General features: G+C 35.5%; 1 protein-coding gene and 1 long non-coding RNA gene across 10 annotated transcripts; both read right to left on the bottom strand.

Moving 5' to 3' along the window:
• Positions 1-5,355: 5,355 nt before the first annotated feature.
• LOC111892793 (uncharacterized) lies at positions 5,356-8,828 on the bottom strand. Of its 9 annotated transcripts, none has more exons than XR_008230201.1 (11): positions 8,422-8,802; positions 7,914-8,335; positions 7,730-7,799; positions 6,981-7,028; positions 6,744-6,802; positions 6,583-6,628; positions 6,435-6,520; positions 6,275-6,375; positions 6,005-6,166; positions 5,839-5,935; positions 5,356-5,707 (listed from the first exon to the last, which is right to left on the bottom strand). It is a non-coding gene; the product is annotated as an uncharacterized LOC111892793 (long non-coding RNA). The 9 variants fall into 9 exon arrangements; XR_006188006.2 differs by having other exon boundaries at positions 6,443-6,520; positions 8,422-8,799; XR_008230205.1 differs by having other exon boundaries at positions 6,275-6,520; positions 7,241-7,799; positions 8,422-8,828.
• Positions 8,829-10,480: 1,652 nt separating this feature from the next.
• LOC111892792 (protein ETHYLENE INSENSITIVE 3) lies at positions 10,481-13,411 on the bottom strand. Its single transcript, XM_023888838.2, has 2 exons — positions 12,970-13,411; positions 10,481-12,332 (listed from the first exon to the last, which is right to left on the bottom strand). Exons 1-2 carry the CDS (start codon positions 13,080-13,082, stop codon positions 10,694-10,696), a joined length of 1,752 nt encoding a protein of 583 aa, XP_023744606.1. The 5' UTR covers positions 13,083-13,411; the 3' UTR covers positions 10,481-10,693.
• Between the last annotated feature and the right edge of the window lie 825 nt (positions 13,412-14,236).

Raw genomic sequence — 14,236 nt, 5'->3', positions numbered from 1 at the left:
ATCCAGAATTCGCACTTCGAGAATTTCGCGTATAGCTTTTCCGCCCTTAATGTTTCCAACACCTGCCTCAAGTGTTGTTTATGATCATCTTCACTCCGCGAATTAGACAAGTATATAGTCGATGAACACAATCACGAACTTGTCTAAGAAAGGGCGGCACACCCGATTCATCAGGTCCATGAATGCTGCCGGTGCGTTAGTCAGACCAAAGGGCATTACTACAAACTCTTAGTGTCCATAGCGAGTTCGGAATGCTGTCTTGGGCACATCATTCTTGTAAACTTCCTACTGATGGTACCCTAATCTTAAATCGATATTTTAGAAATAACTGGCTCCCTAAAGTTGGTCGAAGAGATTGTCGATTCTGGGTAAAGGATATCGATTCTTGATGGTCAGCTTATTCAGCTCTCGGTAGTCAATGCACATCCGAAAGGATTCATCCTTATTTTTCACAAATAAGATCGGAGCTCCCCAGGGTGAGGAACTTGACCTTATGAATCCTTTGTTGATCAGCTCATTGCGCTGACTGGATAATTCTTGCATTTCTGCTGGTGCTAAACAGTAGGGAGATTTAGCTACAGGAGTAGCTCTGGGGATCAAGTCGATAAGAAACTCAACTTGATGTTCAGGAGGGATTCCTGGGAGATCTTCAGGGAAGACATCAGGAAAGTTACAGACTTCAGGGATGCTCTCGAGGACTCTAACTTTTTGCGTTTCGTTGACAACATGAGCTAGGAATGCATGACATTCCTTCCGCAGATACTTCTGAGCTTTGATGCACGAAATGATACAGAGGTTCGAACTGAGCTTATCGCCATAAATCATAAGGGTTTCTCTAGAAGGAAGATTGAGACGGACAGCCTTCTCGAAGCAAAGAATATCAGCATGATTGGAGCTTAACCAGTCCATGCCGATAATGACGTCGAAGCTCTTGATGGACATAGGCATAAGATAGATATAAAAAGAATAATTTTCTAGAGTAAGAGTGCAGCCTATGAATATGTCATTAGTGCTCTACCGAGTGATAATCATAGAAAGGTTACTAACACAGTAAGTTATCGCTTAAGGAAGGAGAGGTAGCAATACTTAGAGTGAATCTGCGTACTAAGTTTGACTCTAGCAAAAATACTCCTATAGTATTTTATGTGACATGATTTTGGTAAGTTTTAGGCCTGCTGTAGCACAACAGTCACCCCGAAACACACGTTAGTCATGTCTCGACTGAATATAGTTGATTAGGCTATATTCACCCTAGACATGATTACATAACTGCCAAGGTTTAACCGCAGCGTTCCAGCATCCAAAATACATTTGTTCAGTTCTACTAGCAAGACGAATCATGTTATGTATGCATGCTCGTATACTTTTATAAAAATACTTTATATTTTGAAAGTATACTTTTAGCGTAGAGCACTTAGGCCGCTTAGTGTTTATAGTTGTATACCACGTAAGGTTCAGTATACTAGTTCGCTATAAACATGGGCTTTGATACCAATCTGTCACACCCCGAAACCGATGGCGGAAACGTTCTGGGGTGGAGGACGTCATTTATAGCATCACAACCAATGAATAACAACAATCATAGCAACAAAACCATTATAGTGAATACTTAGGTAAAAACGTTTACATCTGTTTTGAAACTTAGTTTGAATTACATCCAATAGTTTTGTATTGTAAAAACTTAAAAACTCTAAATGCGTAGGTTCCTCGAAAAATCCAGCAGGCACCTGTCTACTGATTTCCTGAGAATACAATCAGTTTGAAAAATATCAGCATAAAGCTGGTGAGTTCATAAGCAGTAATTTGTAATGAAAACTTATTGATGCACGAGCCGAAATGATTATGTAGTTTCAAGAAAATCCGATATTTTCTTTAGTGAAAAATGTAGTGTGATCGATTTCGTATACAACCATGAATGTTCGTTTCTAAAAATTGTAGAAATAAGCAAAATACTACATCCTGTGACTAACTAAAGTTGATCATGAAGTATACGTATTTAAATGTAAAACCGTAGCATAAATGATTCGGTTTTGAAAACCCTGGCCCGGCCAGTATGCATAGTGTGTTTAGTTCTATTTGATATAAATAAAACTATTGAAGAAAACCAGGTTGGTAAACTATCTGTGATTTAGACATAATGTGAGTCGTATAACCATGTTTGATATGACTAGAGACCTTTCCAACATTCTTCAGGCGTTGAAGTTAAATGACATTTGTACATCTTAGGCGTGCCCGCCAAACTGTAGCTAACAGTCCAGATGTGGGATTGTCAGTCCCGAATAGATCTCTTCACAAATTTCATGCTCTCCCTCCAGGAGACTCTGGTTATACAGTGGTAGGATTTATCTCTGTACACCTAAGGGTACAGTAATGAAGTAGCACCTCACAGTATCGTACAATCTAGTTTACATGTAATGCAGTAGCGTTCTACCGTATTGAAAATCCGAAGGTATACCACGTATAGTGATAAGTTACAGTTATGAAAATCATGATAAAACAGTGATATAAACTGTAAACGGTTTCTGTTCCAGTGCATATGTTTAGTAGAGAAGTTCTTATGCTTGATAAGTTTTTAGAGAAATCTCAAACTATACCGATTATAGTTTGCATGTATAACGTAGTGAATAACGTGTCCGGAAAACTATGAAATATTGTGAAAACGTCCCTTATGCTCAACATAGTGCAAAAAGGAAATAAAGTATGAATTTGCATAAGTTTTATGTATATTCCTGAAAACATTTATGATTAGCTCATAAGAAAAAAAACATTTATGTTTAGCTTGTATCCCCCCCCCCCCCCCCCGAAACCTTAAAAATACGGAAAAATGTAGGGGTATGAACTCACAGTTGTTGCGTGGAGTTGTTGACTGAAAAGAAGGTTCCCGAGTTGTTACACGTGACACTTAACGAAATCCTATTATCAAATAAATACGTATATGTATCTAAATTAGCGATTTCGATAAATAAAGTGTCATAAGAACACTTGAATTCGGTTGAGGAATGTTACCGAGACTTGCTTGAATCGAAGAAATGGGTTTTCAGCCAAATGTACCACCAAAAAGGTGTTTACGGTCTCTGAAGGTTGGCGAGTTTATGGTTTCTGAAGATTGGCGAGTTTACGGTTTCTGAAGATTGTCGAGTTTACGGCCGTAAACTCAAGAACTGAGTTTACGGTCTTTGAAGGTTGGACCGTAAACTCGGAAGAATGATGTTTGGATGCTGATTTCGACGAGCTGAGTGTTTCCATACGTTCCAAAGGGCTCCAAACGTGGTTTTCTCGATGTTTTTTGGAGTTTAAATGCGATTTTGTGAGTTTACGGTTGATGAATCTTAGAGAGAGGAGGAGAGAATGTGGCTAGAAACGTCCCAATGAAGTCGGAGGCATCGTATTTATAGGGTTGAGGTGAAGGGTCCACTTGTCACTGACTGTAAACGAGTTTACGGTCGTAAACCCACTTCGATCAGAAATGTTTGATTTTTTTCCAGATTTTCGGGTTTCCGCACGATTTTTGTTTCCGATTCGTAAATTATTTAATTAAATATAACTAGATTATTTTAATAAACCAAAGAGTTTGACGGAAAAGTTAACAAATTTGAATTTTTATTAACGGAATCGCGTAACGAAAACGGGATAAGTTTCGGGTTGTCACATGTACGTATTACGTACACCCTGTACGCCCAACGTATGCTCCGCCCGAAAAATCCCAACATTTTAATAATTATAACTTGAATAAAAAGCAATACAATACGTGATAAATCCCGGACGTTACATTTTGATAGAACGGAATGTAGAAATATATCTTTTGAAATGAAATGATAATATATGAAATGATATGTATTATATGTATGAAAAGATTTTTCATTGAAAAGGCTTGAAATTATATGTTTTGAAAAAATGAAAGATTTTTCTAATGAATCTGTGGTAAATGTTTTGGGTCACAAAACCGCGTAGCTCACGAGACAGTATTGTCTTACGTATCTCTTTTTAATGTCATGTATCTCAGGTTACACTTAAGAAGAGATGATGATAGATGGACGTTAGAAGTCAAGTGTTAGAGAATGGAGTGGAACTTGTTAAGTTCCTTATTGAAGTATTGATGTAATTTATTTTTGCTTGTTATAGTTGTATTGATGTTTAATGGTAAGACCCAGTGTTTAAATATATAAATGTTTTCATGGGACCGAGTTTTGTTAAAAGCGGATGACTTCCTGAATGTTTTAAAACCATAACATTATAAAGTTTGAAAATTTTAGGGTGTTACACCAACAAACATAGTCAGATATAGGATTGAAAAATAAGATGAAATTCCTAAAGGATTGAGCAATCATGTTTTGATACCACTTGTTAAATCATAACGACATAATGACTTGTAGTGCTTTGATACCAGTTGTTAAATCATAGCAAGATGACATATTGTAGTGCGAAATTAAATTGATTGAACAATGATCTAGATATAGTATGAAATCTCTTTGATTGATCACATATCAAATACAAGAAAACATGGCTCAAATAATCAGAGATTATGAGCTCAAAAAGTATAAAAAAAATCTATTTAATCGTAAGATTATATTTATACAAACAAGATTCAGGGTGATCATGACCAATAATATCTTAACATGTGGACATACACACATGAAGACTTCGAACAAATTGCTAACTCTAACCTATGCCTTCAGCTAAGAGCATTATAGTGCAAATGATAAACTTGTACTGAAGGAACATAATATCATCTACCAACTACTTTGGTAAAGAACACAAAAACCTTTAACTTGAATATGTTCTTGGAAAATTAATATTCAAATGTCTTCGGTTAAGATTTGGAAAGTCACAACAAAACCGAAACCTAATAGTCTCAAATATTTTCTTGATGATTAGTTCAAAATCAAAGACTTAAGAGATTTATTTTTTCCTTTGACATAAATTCATCAACATCAACAATTGTATGGTTGTTCATTAGAGCAATTTTATCGAGAAACTATTATCATCATACTCTATGTTCTATTCTAAACCTCTCAACATGCCTCTTTCGTATAAGTTGAAATTGTTACCTATCATGGAAGATTTTTTGTCCGGTTCCACCACATATTGATAATTAATTGGAACTAGATGGAATTCTGTGCCCCATTGGCGCTGTGTTTTTTTTTTTTTTTTTTTTTTCTATTTCAGGGTGTAGTGTGAATTAAAAATACGTTGCTATTTTACTGCATTTAACGCCTAAAAATGGAAAATGAACGTAACAGGAATGTGATTTTTTTTCGGTAAAAAATTCAAAACAAAAGGTAAAAACCAGGGAAAAAATGGTTTTTGAAAAAAAAAATGAAATGAATTGCAAAAACAAAAAACAAAAGAAAAATGTAAATTCAAAGTACATTGCTATGCATTGCTGGTTATTGGTAAAAAATCAAAACAAATTTCAAAAAAGAGAAAAAATGTGGAAAGCCAAAGTATATTGCTATGTTAGTGCATTTAACACCTAAAAAAGAAAAATGCACGTAATGGTTTCTTTCAAGAAAACTTTATCATTCGTTGATAACCTACAAACCTAAGTACACTGCCTATATTGGTAAATAAATATATATCTTGGAAAAAAAATCTGCAGTTGGATTAATGGCAGTTGAAGAAACCTCGGATTGAGTATTGTTTCCAGCATCACTGCTTACTCTCTCATGGATTCCAACTAACTGAGCTTTAGCCTGCGTTACAACACCTATAAAAAATACATGAATTCAATTTTCTATATAAGAGCGATTATGATTTTGATAAAACTTGATATAGTACCACAAATATAATTTTTAAAGTGACCAGGTTCTTAGGATATTATCAGAAAATAGAAACAACCTTCAGGCATATCATTTTTGTCTCTGTAGCGACCATGTCGTGCTGCCACAGCTGCACATCAGTATCTTTTTCTGCTGAGTCGCCAACTGTGGAGGTCCTGAAATCTCCAATAATTACAAGAAAATACATATAATAAGATTTTAGGTTACTAATGACTCTGTATTACCATTACTACCCTTGTTCGCCATCTCAGCATGATGACAAGACTCACTTGCGACATCTCCATAATTCAATTGTATTCGGTCAAGATGTCCTTGGAGTAATTTGGCTTTCTTTGACTCAGGTATGTAACCATCTTCTCTAAAAGCGTATGCTTCTTATGTGATTTCTGGAAAAGAAAACCAATAGAAGAATTAAAGGGTGTTTAATTGTGTGCTATTTAAGTGATTATTGCAGTTTGACTCATCAGAGAATCACATAGCCTATGGATTAAAACCTCATTTGCTAGGGTTAAAGTGAATCCATGAACATCATTCCAAGTTTAATGTAATTAACCACCGTAGTCAGGTGCTGTTACTGCCTTCACATGTTCATGCCCTGCAATATAAAGCAATAAATAAACAGATCTTCTTAATCTTTAAAAAAAAACATTTTACTTTTAAACCTTCCATTCTTATTCTATGCATATCACCCGTTCTTTCCATAAACTTATAATACCATTTTTGCCCCTCAACATTAAAATCTGCAACAATATAAAGCAATAAATCAACATATCTTCTTAATCTAATAAAACAATCATTTTACCTTTAAACACTGCCATCCTTATTCTATGCATATGACCTGTTCAGAACTGTCATATATATAAAAAAAAAGGTCAAATAAATTATCAAAGAAAGGAAAAGTCATTTTTCACTTATTTAAAGCCACAAAAACAATATTAGAATGCTAATTTATTGAAAACATACCCAACCATTTGCAACCAAAGACACGATCATCATGGAATAATCCTATGAAAAGTTGAAGCCTAAAGAAAAATCATAACAGAAAAAAACAAAACAAAACAAATGTGATATTAGATTATAGAAACTTATACCAGACATTTTCACAGGCTGTATATGCCTACATTCAAGGAATGTTAACTGAAGTGGTAACATGATGATTGGAAAGCAGTTAGGCAATCAAGATATGATTCTATTTCTTACCTGTTGTGCCTTTAATCTTTCAACAACATTTGCTCCAAGATATATCATCTGTGTAAAACATGTTGAAGATAAAATGAAAAAACATATAAATTACAAACATTAATTTCTTCCTTCAAGAAACTAAATTAATACAACAAAAAAACATCTTTCATTTACTAAAAGGGATTCATTGTGACATTTTAGCAAACACCTAATATTCCAGATAAAAATAGTAGAGTATTTGTTTGGGGGTATAACTAAAATGGGTTTGAAGGAAGAACCTTGTCTGATTGCTGCCAACGATTGAGTTGAAATTCACTTCATCGGTTCATCCATCATTTAGAGTTACAACAATAAAATACTGGTTCTCAATATAGATGAAATGTTGGGCACCACAAATAGCCATGACATATGCAGAATTTATGCTCATATCAATAAGCACATTCTTCCCACAAAACAAATTTTGTTTACACAAATACATTTATAAGCATTTCATTATTGTTTACTAAATTATATATAAAAGATACAGTGATATATCATCAGCTTGGTTGTAACTTCTTTGGGATCTTTTGGGATCCATTTTTTTTGAGTATTTTTCTTTATAATGTTACGTGAGCATTTTACTCCAAATAATCAACAAAAATCCTGAATCCAATAGTTAAAAATCGCATTAACTGGTTTCTTAAATAAGCAGTGCCACTGTTGTTAGTCTTTGGGGTATTTAAGCAAACACATGGTGAGCATAATATATAAATTTTAAGAGAGTTCACCTCCTCAGACGTCTCACAATCCTCTTCTAGCAAATGTGTCCTTTTCTAATTTCTCTTATGTCTTGCCTGTCTTTAGGGCAAAAATCAACGAAATCAGAAAACGAAAAAGAGGATTGTGCAATCATAAATCGTAAATCAACATGTGAAACTAAAACATCAGATGGATTATCACTAATTTGTTTACCCATCATCTTCACCGCCACCCAGTACCACTCCTAGCCTTCCATATTAACAACCGGTCACAACCTCCATAAATCTTCAATATCCATCCCGGTTCACGTAGACAAAGACCAAGAAACCCCACCACCATAGCCGATACCCTCAAAGCAGAAGAAAACATTACCTTCAACTCCATCTGAATCAGCCACCAAGAAGGAACATTCACAAAGAGAATCAGAAAAAACAGAGCTGAACAGTTACGTTGGCGCTCAATCGGATACTGTTGTATGCCCTGATGTCAGCCATGAAACTCCGCTTTCAATTTCTAAAGAATATACAATGAATACCCCGACTCCGATTCCGAGTCCGATAGAAAGTCAATATCGGAATCCAGTTGATCGTCTTCCTCATTGGCAGTCGTCATTTAGGAGGCTCCAAAATCGAGTGCTAGAATAAAAAAATTACACAATTTGAATATTTAAACACATACATGAATTCGTTGAAGAAAGAGGGCTATCACCAGTCTCTCTCACCCAGCTGATAGCGGCTCCGCCCAACAATTCCACCGACCGCCTTCGCCAACATTGGTCGCCTTAAACGCTGATGAAGCACCTCCGGGATATCGTTTTCTCCGAGTAAATGACTCAGAACAACAATGTTCCTCAAAGGCACCAACAACGATCACCAACCTCTATTTTCGTCTCCTCATGCGTCGCCGCCATCGGCGAGCTGATCCAAACTATGGCCAGCCAATTGAAGGGTTTCGAGGGAGAGAGACGTAAGGAAGAGTGAAGAAGACAGAAAAAGGAAGTAAGGAAAAGCGAAAGAAGAGTATTGGAGGAGGAGGGTGGCGACGTGGAAATCGGAAACAACGAATAAAATAATGAAAGTTGATAAGAATGGAAGAGAAGAATGGGAAAAGGGAAGTATTATTGTGGCTTGAAATTAAAAAAACAAAGCTCTGTGGCAAAAGATGAAAGAAAATGTACTGCTCCCGAAGGTTTTAAGCTTTTATGTATATATAAATGTTACACTTTTTACTTCATACATGGCTTGAGCTTTAATTTTTATATATAATACTTCAATGAATTGATCAAAATATTTGTTAAGAACATTATGATTATGCTCAATATTTTTTACTGCATTTCAAAGAAACTTTCTTTCAAGGCTTAGTTCTCAATAACAAAGCTAATTTCTAGATCGATACCTACTATGAAAATTTTAGACAGCTTGTCCAATCACTGGAAGATCTTGTAGTGGTTTATATATGATATTTAGTGGCAACCTTATATCATGGAAGTCTAAAAGACACTTTATTATTTGATTATCCTCTATGGAATTTGAATATCACTTAATGAGACGAGTTTGTACCGAACTAGCATTGTTAAGTTGTTCTATTTTACCATGTTTCAAATTCTTGACATTAATCTTGTTCATCTCAAGTGATATAACATTGTTGCTATCTACATCACTAATAACCTCGTATCTCAAAAATAAAAAATGAAACATATAGAATTAGACTGTAATTTTGTTCGAGAGAAGCTTCAAGATTACCCAACTTCTCCTTCCCTCGGGTCTATGAGGATTATATTTTTTTTGGAACCGGCAAATATATTAATAAGATCACCCTCTAGCAAGTGGCTAGAGGAGCGGAAATAACAACGTACAGATAATAAGATTACAAATTACACATAAAGAAACGAAGAACTACACCATACTAACCAATTAATACTCCTATTTTTCCCCATGTGTCTATGAGGATTATATAGATGGTGTTTTCACAAACTCATTATGAGGCTTTATGCATATTTGCATACTGAAATAGTTTCCAAGCTGGATTATTATCCCCACCAATTTAAAGAGGGGGTTATGGGTGTTAGGGTGGTCGGTATTTAGGTTTATTATTATACCCACTAGCTTAAGGAGGGGATATGGGTGTTAGGTATCTATACCTACCATCTCTTAATTTGCTAAAACCACATCATTTTTCTGCGATTCTTATTCTTTCTATCCCTAAATACATGAAATGCTTATATTTTTCTTCCCTCCCATTCTTAAACCCATTCATTGTAGCAATAAACAAACAAATAGTACAAGATGACGAAGACGAAGCGTAGGGAACTTTACTTGAAAATCTGTCTTCCCAAGCATCTTTGGTATATACCGTCCACCCCTAGCATAGTCTTCTTAATTGTCACGAATTTTTTTGTTGTTTGGAAAGCTTGTTGAAGTTTGTTAAGTATGCTACTATTGACCAATACATAGAATTAAAAGCGTATATAATTGTTATTAAATTATTTATATAATTTTTTTCCTAACAGCCAACACACCCTATAAATCTTATTTTTAAACTGCACTAAATCATTTCCGTAGCTCTATTCAATGAATGAGAAAATTTATTTATCTCCTTTTTTTTCTTGGTTTTGACTTGTAAAAATAAATGACTTACATGAGCAAATAGACAGTCATTGACATTAACCTTATTTTGACTTGGTCCAGAAAAAGTATGGTTGTTACAGCTTGAATGTTAATGGATAAACATGGTAAGCATTTTGGAAATGACAGGGGTTATCATTGCATGACATACCCTAATGCACAAAGAAAAAAATTAATAGAGATTAAAAAGGAACATAGTCCCACTACATTAACTTTTTTTATTTATATAACATCAGAAGACCTCTAGTTCTTTCATTTTCAATCTCACAGAAAATGGTTTTAACCATCGTCCCACCAGGCATCATCTAATAAGAAGCCATATATGTTATAATTTACCCCCAAAAAAAAACACAAGAATACTTCATGTGTTTAGTACCAAATGGACCCATCCTGCTTCGGCAGCGTATAATCTACATTAAAAGGAGCACCAAACACCATCTTGAAACCGCCTTGCTGAACATTGCACTGATCAAAATGGTGACCTTGTTGCAGGTTCGAATTTGCTTCAAATCCATGGTGGGGAAAGTTGTCGCCTTGAAATCGGATACCCGACTGCCCAAAAAACGAGTCATTTCGACCCGCTATATTTCTGGAATCGGTCTTAATGTTGTTTTCTTGAATATTATCATCATAAAATGACATCAAATCGTTGATCATCTTTTGCCCGTCTTCAGGAACACCAAGAATAGAAACATCGAAAGGCTGCTTAATCTCATTCAAATGGAAGTTCTGAACCCTAGAAACCCCCACAAACGGTGATTGATCGTTGTTTCTATAAGGGCAGTTCAGTCCATGATTATCTTTTGAAATCCGATCAAGAAACCCATGAAAAGGTTGATTATATGGGCATTTTGGGAAATCGCAGGTGTAAATCTTGTGATCCATGGCTTCTGATGGAGTCGGAGGAGATTTCCGCTTTCGATCTTGGTAATTTAATATCCCCAAATTACCCGGTTTGATATCCAGGATTTCAAAGTCGGATTCGGGTCCAGGTTGAGTTTCTACGTCATACTCACCAGCGTCAAAAGATCCGGTCCAGCCCGATGACATAACCGGCGGTTCCGGCAGGCACTGGTTAGGGTAAAGTTCTCTAGCCAATGTTTCCTCCTGGTTAACGACGGCGAGCCACGTGGCACTCTCTTTCGCAGTCATCTTGTCCTGTAAACATTTCGATTGTCGTACGAGCTTCCTGATTTTATCGACGTCGGGAAACATATGCTTGATAACCGCCGTCAAAACGCCGACTTTCCACGCTTTTTTTAAATCGTGAGGCTTCTTGTAAGGCGGCGGGCCCGGTTGGTCCTTCTGTAAACCCAACTCCGGCCACCAGTCTTCGTTTCCGGTCGGCCACCATGGCGGCGGTACACCTTTTTCCAACGGAAACCGTCGCTGCGGCGGGTCGCAATGCTGCATGAGAGCCGATAGCAAGGAGCCGAGAGTTGTGTCCTGAAGTTCCTGTAATGAGTGTGGTGTCGACCCAATTGAACTCGTCTTCTCGTTCTCGCCGGCGATCGAGTTATCTGCTTGAAACTTGGCGGCGGCTGCCGGCCCGTTCCTGTCGAATCGGACTTTATCTTTCCACCATTCACGGAGGTTATCGGATGCGCCACTCACTGGCTTTCCTTTTTCTGGTATAATCCCGTAAACGAAACCTTGAGCTTTGCAGACTTCCATCATCTTCAACATGTATTTTAATATCCCATCTTGAGCTCTGGACATCTTCTTCCTCCTCGCCTGCTCTTGGGACTGGCGTTGTTTTGCTGTATCCATGTTTTCTTTAGTGTTGCATGATTCTTTGAGCTTTTTAAGTTTCATTTTATCTCTCCACATTCGTCTTTCTAGCTCATCAACTTCGATTTCTTCATCGGTGAAATCGTCATCCACCATCGTCCCGGTTTCAGTTGGAAGAGAACTAATCTCTCCTTGCGCATTTTGAGCACAGAAAACGTTAAGTTCCTCGCAAAATCCCATTTCATCAAACATATGCATCTCCAGATTCTCAGCCAATCTGAAATCATAAATTCAACCTAACATTAGATTAAACAGCATCTAATACAATAACTGAACATCCGAATTTTACAAAATATTGGTAGCTACAAATTAAAGACGCCTATAATCATGAATGGTGGATCTCATCAGATAATAGAAAAGATTATCAGAGCAACCATATCTAAATCTGATCAGGGCAAAGAAATGATCCGTAGTAATTTCGTTGTTGTGAAACAATACCAATCTTGGCACGAAATTCAATTTTTTTAGTGAGATAAACAGCATATACGGTCAATTTTTCGAAAAATATGAATTCAAATAGGTTGCCAGATTTTAAGACATCTTGATACAGAACCATAATATAACTTTTGCTCTATGAATAAAAACAAAATAGCGAACCATAATTCGACTTGAAATAATTGACAAACAAAAATCCTATAACATTTTCAAATAAACCAAACGAATTCACTCAAATAGAATTCAAACAAGCAAATCATATCCAACTTCAACGTATTTAATCAATCCCAGTGGTGCTTGTGCACATAGAATCGAAATTAACATCATCCCAAACGAGTAAACACAGAAAGCGCATCATTCGGACTTTAATTTATCAAAATCTAAATCAAACATTCAATCACACAAGTTTAAAGCATTACCTGAATGGTGGGTTTGATTTCTTTTTTTCTCCTGGAAACCCCTTTCCAAAGTTTATAGATGAGAGAGAAAGAAAAGGGGTATTCTTGTAGTTTGTACAGATGTGTGTAAGCATTAACTAATATATTAATGGGTGATGAAGTATAGGGATGTGAAAAGTGTCGGCGATTGCTAAAGTAAAGGCAGATGAAACAGATGCGATGGAAGGGGAGCAGATAATATTATTTATTGTTCTTGTTCTTAAAGAGGGGCCAGGTGAATTCAATGTGAAGTTTGTAAGAAAACTCCATGGCGATGTGAAGAATAAATTACCGAAAGTCCGAAATCATGGTGTTGGGCCGTGTATGAACCCTGAAAAAATGGGCATTGGAAGTGGCAACGAACATGGAGCTGACAAGCTGTTTGCCCGACCCCAAATAATTGCGACACTTTTTACTCTATCTTTGTATAGATATGCTCAAAAAGCAAAAAGTACTTAACCATAGGGAGCCAATTCTTCCTTTAAAAGATACTTTTTTTGAACCCCAATTATTGATGCATTGTTTTTTTAACTTTTATTTTAAAATCGAGTTGAAAAGAGTTCGAATTTGATATCATAGTATTAGATACATATTGAATTCGATTGATGTCAAATTTTTTTTTTAACCGTAGATTCTTTTGGCAACTTTTGTCTGTGTCATACAGACTATGTGCAGAAGTTAGGCTTTAATGACTGTTTTTTGAAGACTAGAAACCTAAAAATGTTTGTGCATCTTCTTAACGTAGATGTGGACCGGAGTCTTCAAACTTCTTCAGACATCTTTTAGCCTAAAAAAATACATATATCTTTGTTTTTTCTATTTTTATTTTAAACTTAGATTTATTTCAATTTTATCTTTAATAAACAATTTTTAATAAAAAAAAAGTTATAATATTTAAAGAAAAACTTTTCAAGGACATAATCATGAAGTTTGTGACAAACTTATAAATAAATATTTAATTACAATAATAATCATTAAAGCCGTTTATATAGATATGAAAAAAATTGCTAATATTGTCTTATATTTTTGTGTTTCAGTCACTTTTGGTCACTTAACTTTTGACTTTGTGTTCATTTGGTCACTTAACTCATTTTAAGTTTTAAAAGATCATTGAACTTTTGGTTTTGTGTTCATTTAGTCACCTAACTTTTGGTTTGGTCACTTAACTTTTGTATTTGTGCTCATTTAGTCACCTAACTTTTAAATTTGTGCTCATTTAGTCATTAAACTTTTAAAATAAAGCCATAAA

This window comes from Lactuca sativa, chromosome 2, assembly GCF_002870075.4.
Source record: "Lactuca sativa cultivar Salinas chromosome 2, Lsat_Salinas_v11, whole genome shotgun sequence".
In the NCBI taxonomy this organism is placed as follows: Eukaryota; Viridiplantae; Streptophyta; class Magnoliopsida; order Asterales; family Asteraceae; genus Lactuca; species Lactuca sativa.
The sequence above is the reverse complement of the archived record's forward strand: the minus strand, read 5'-3'. Positions and strand labels throughout refer to the sequence as shown.

What these genes read in the sequence shown, in the direction of transcription:
- LOC111892792 (XM_023888838.2), bottom strand. Translation starts at nt 13,082, where the DNA reads ATGCTTACACACATCTGTACAAACTACAAGAATACCCCTTTTCTTTCT. An exon ending in AAATCAAACCCACCATTCAG is followed by an intron (nt 12,333 to 12,969) that starts GTAATGCTTTAA and finishes TTATGATTTCAG; the next exon opens with ATTGGCTGAGAATCTGGAGA.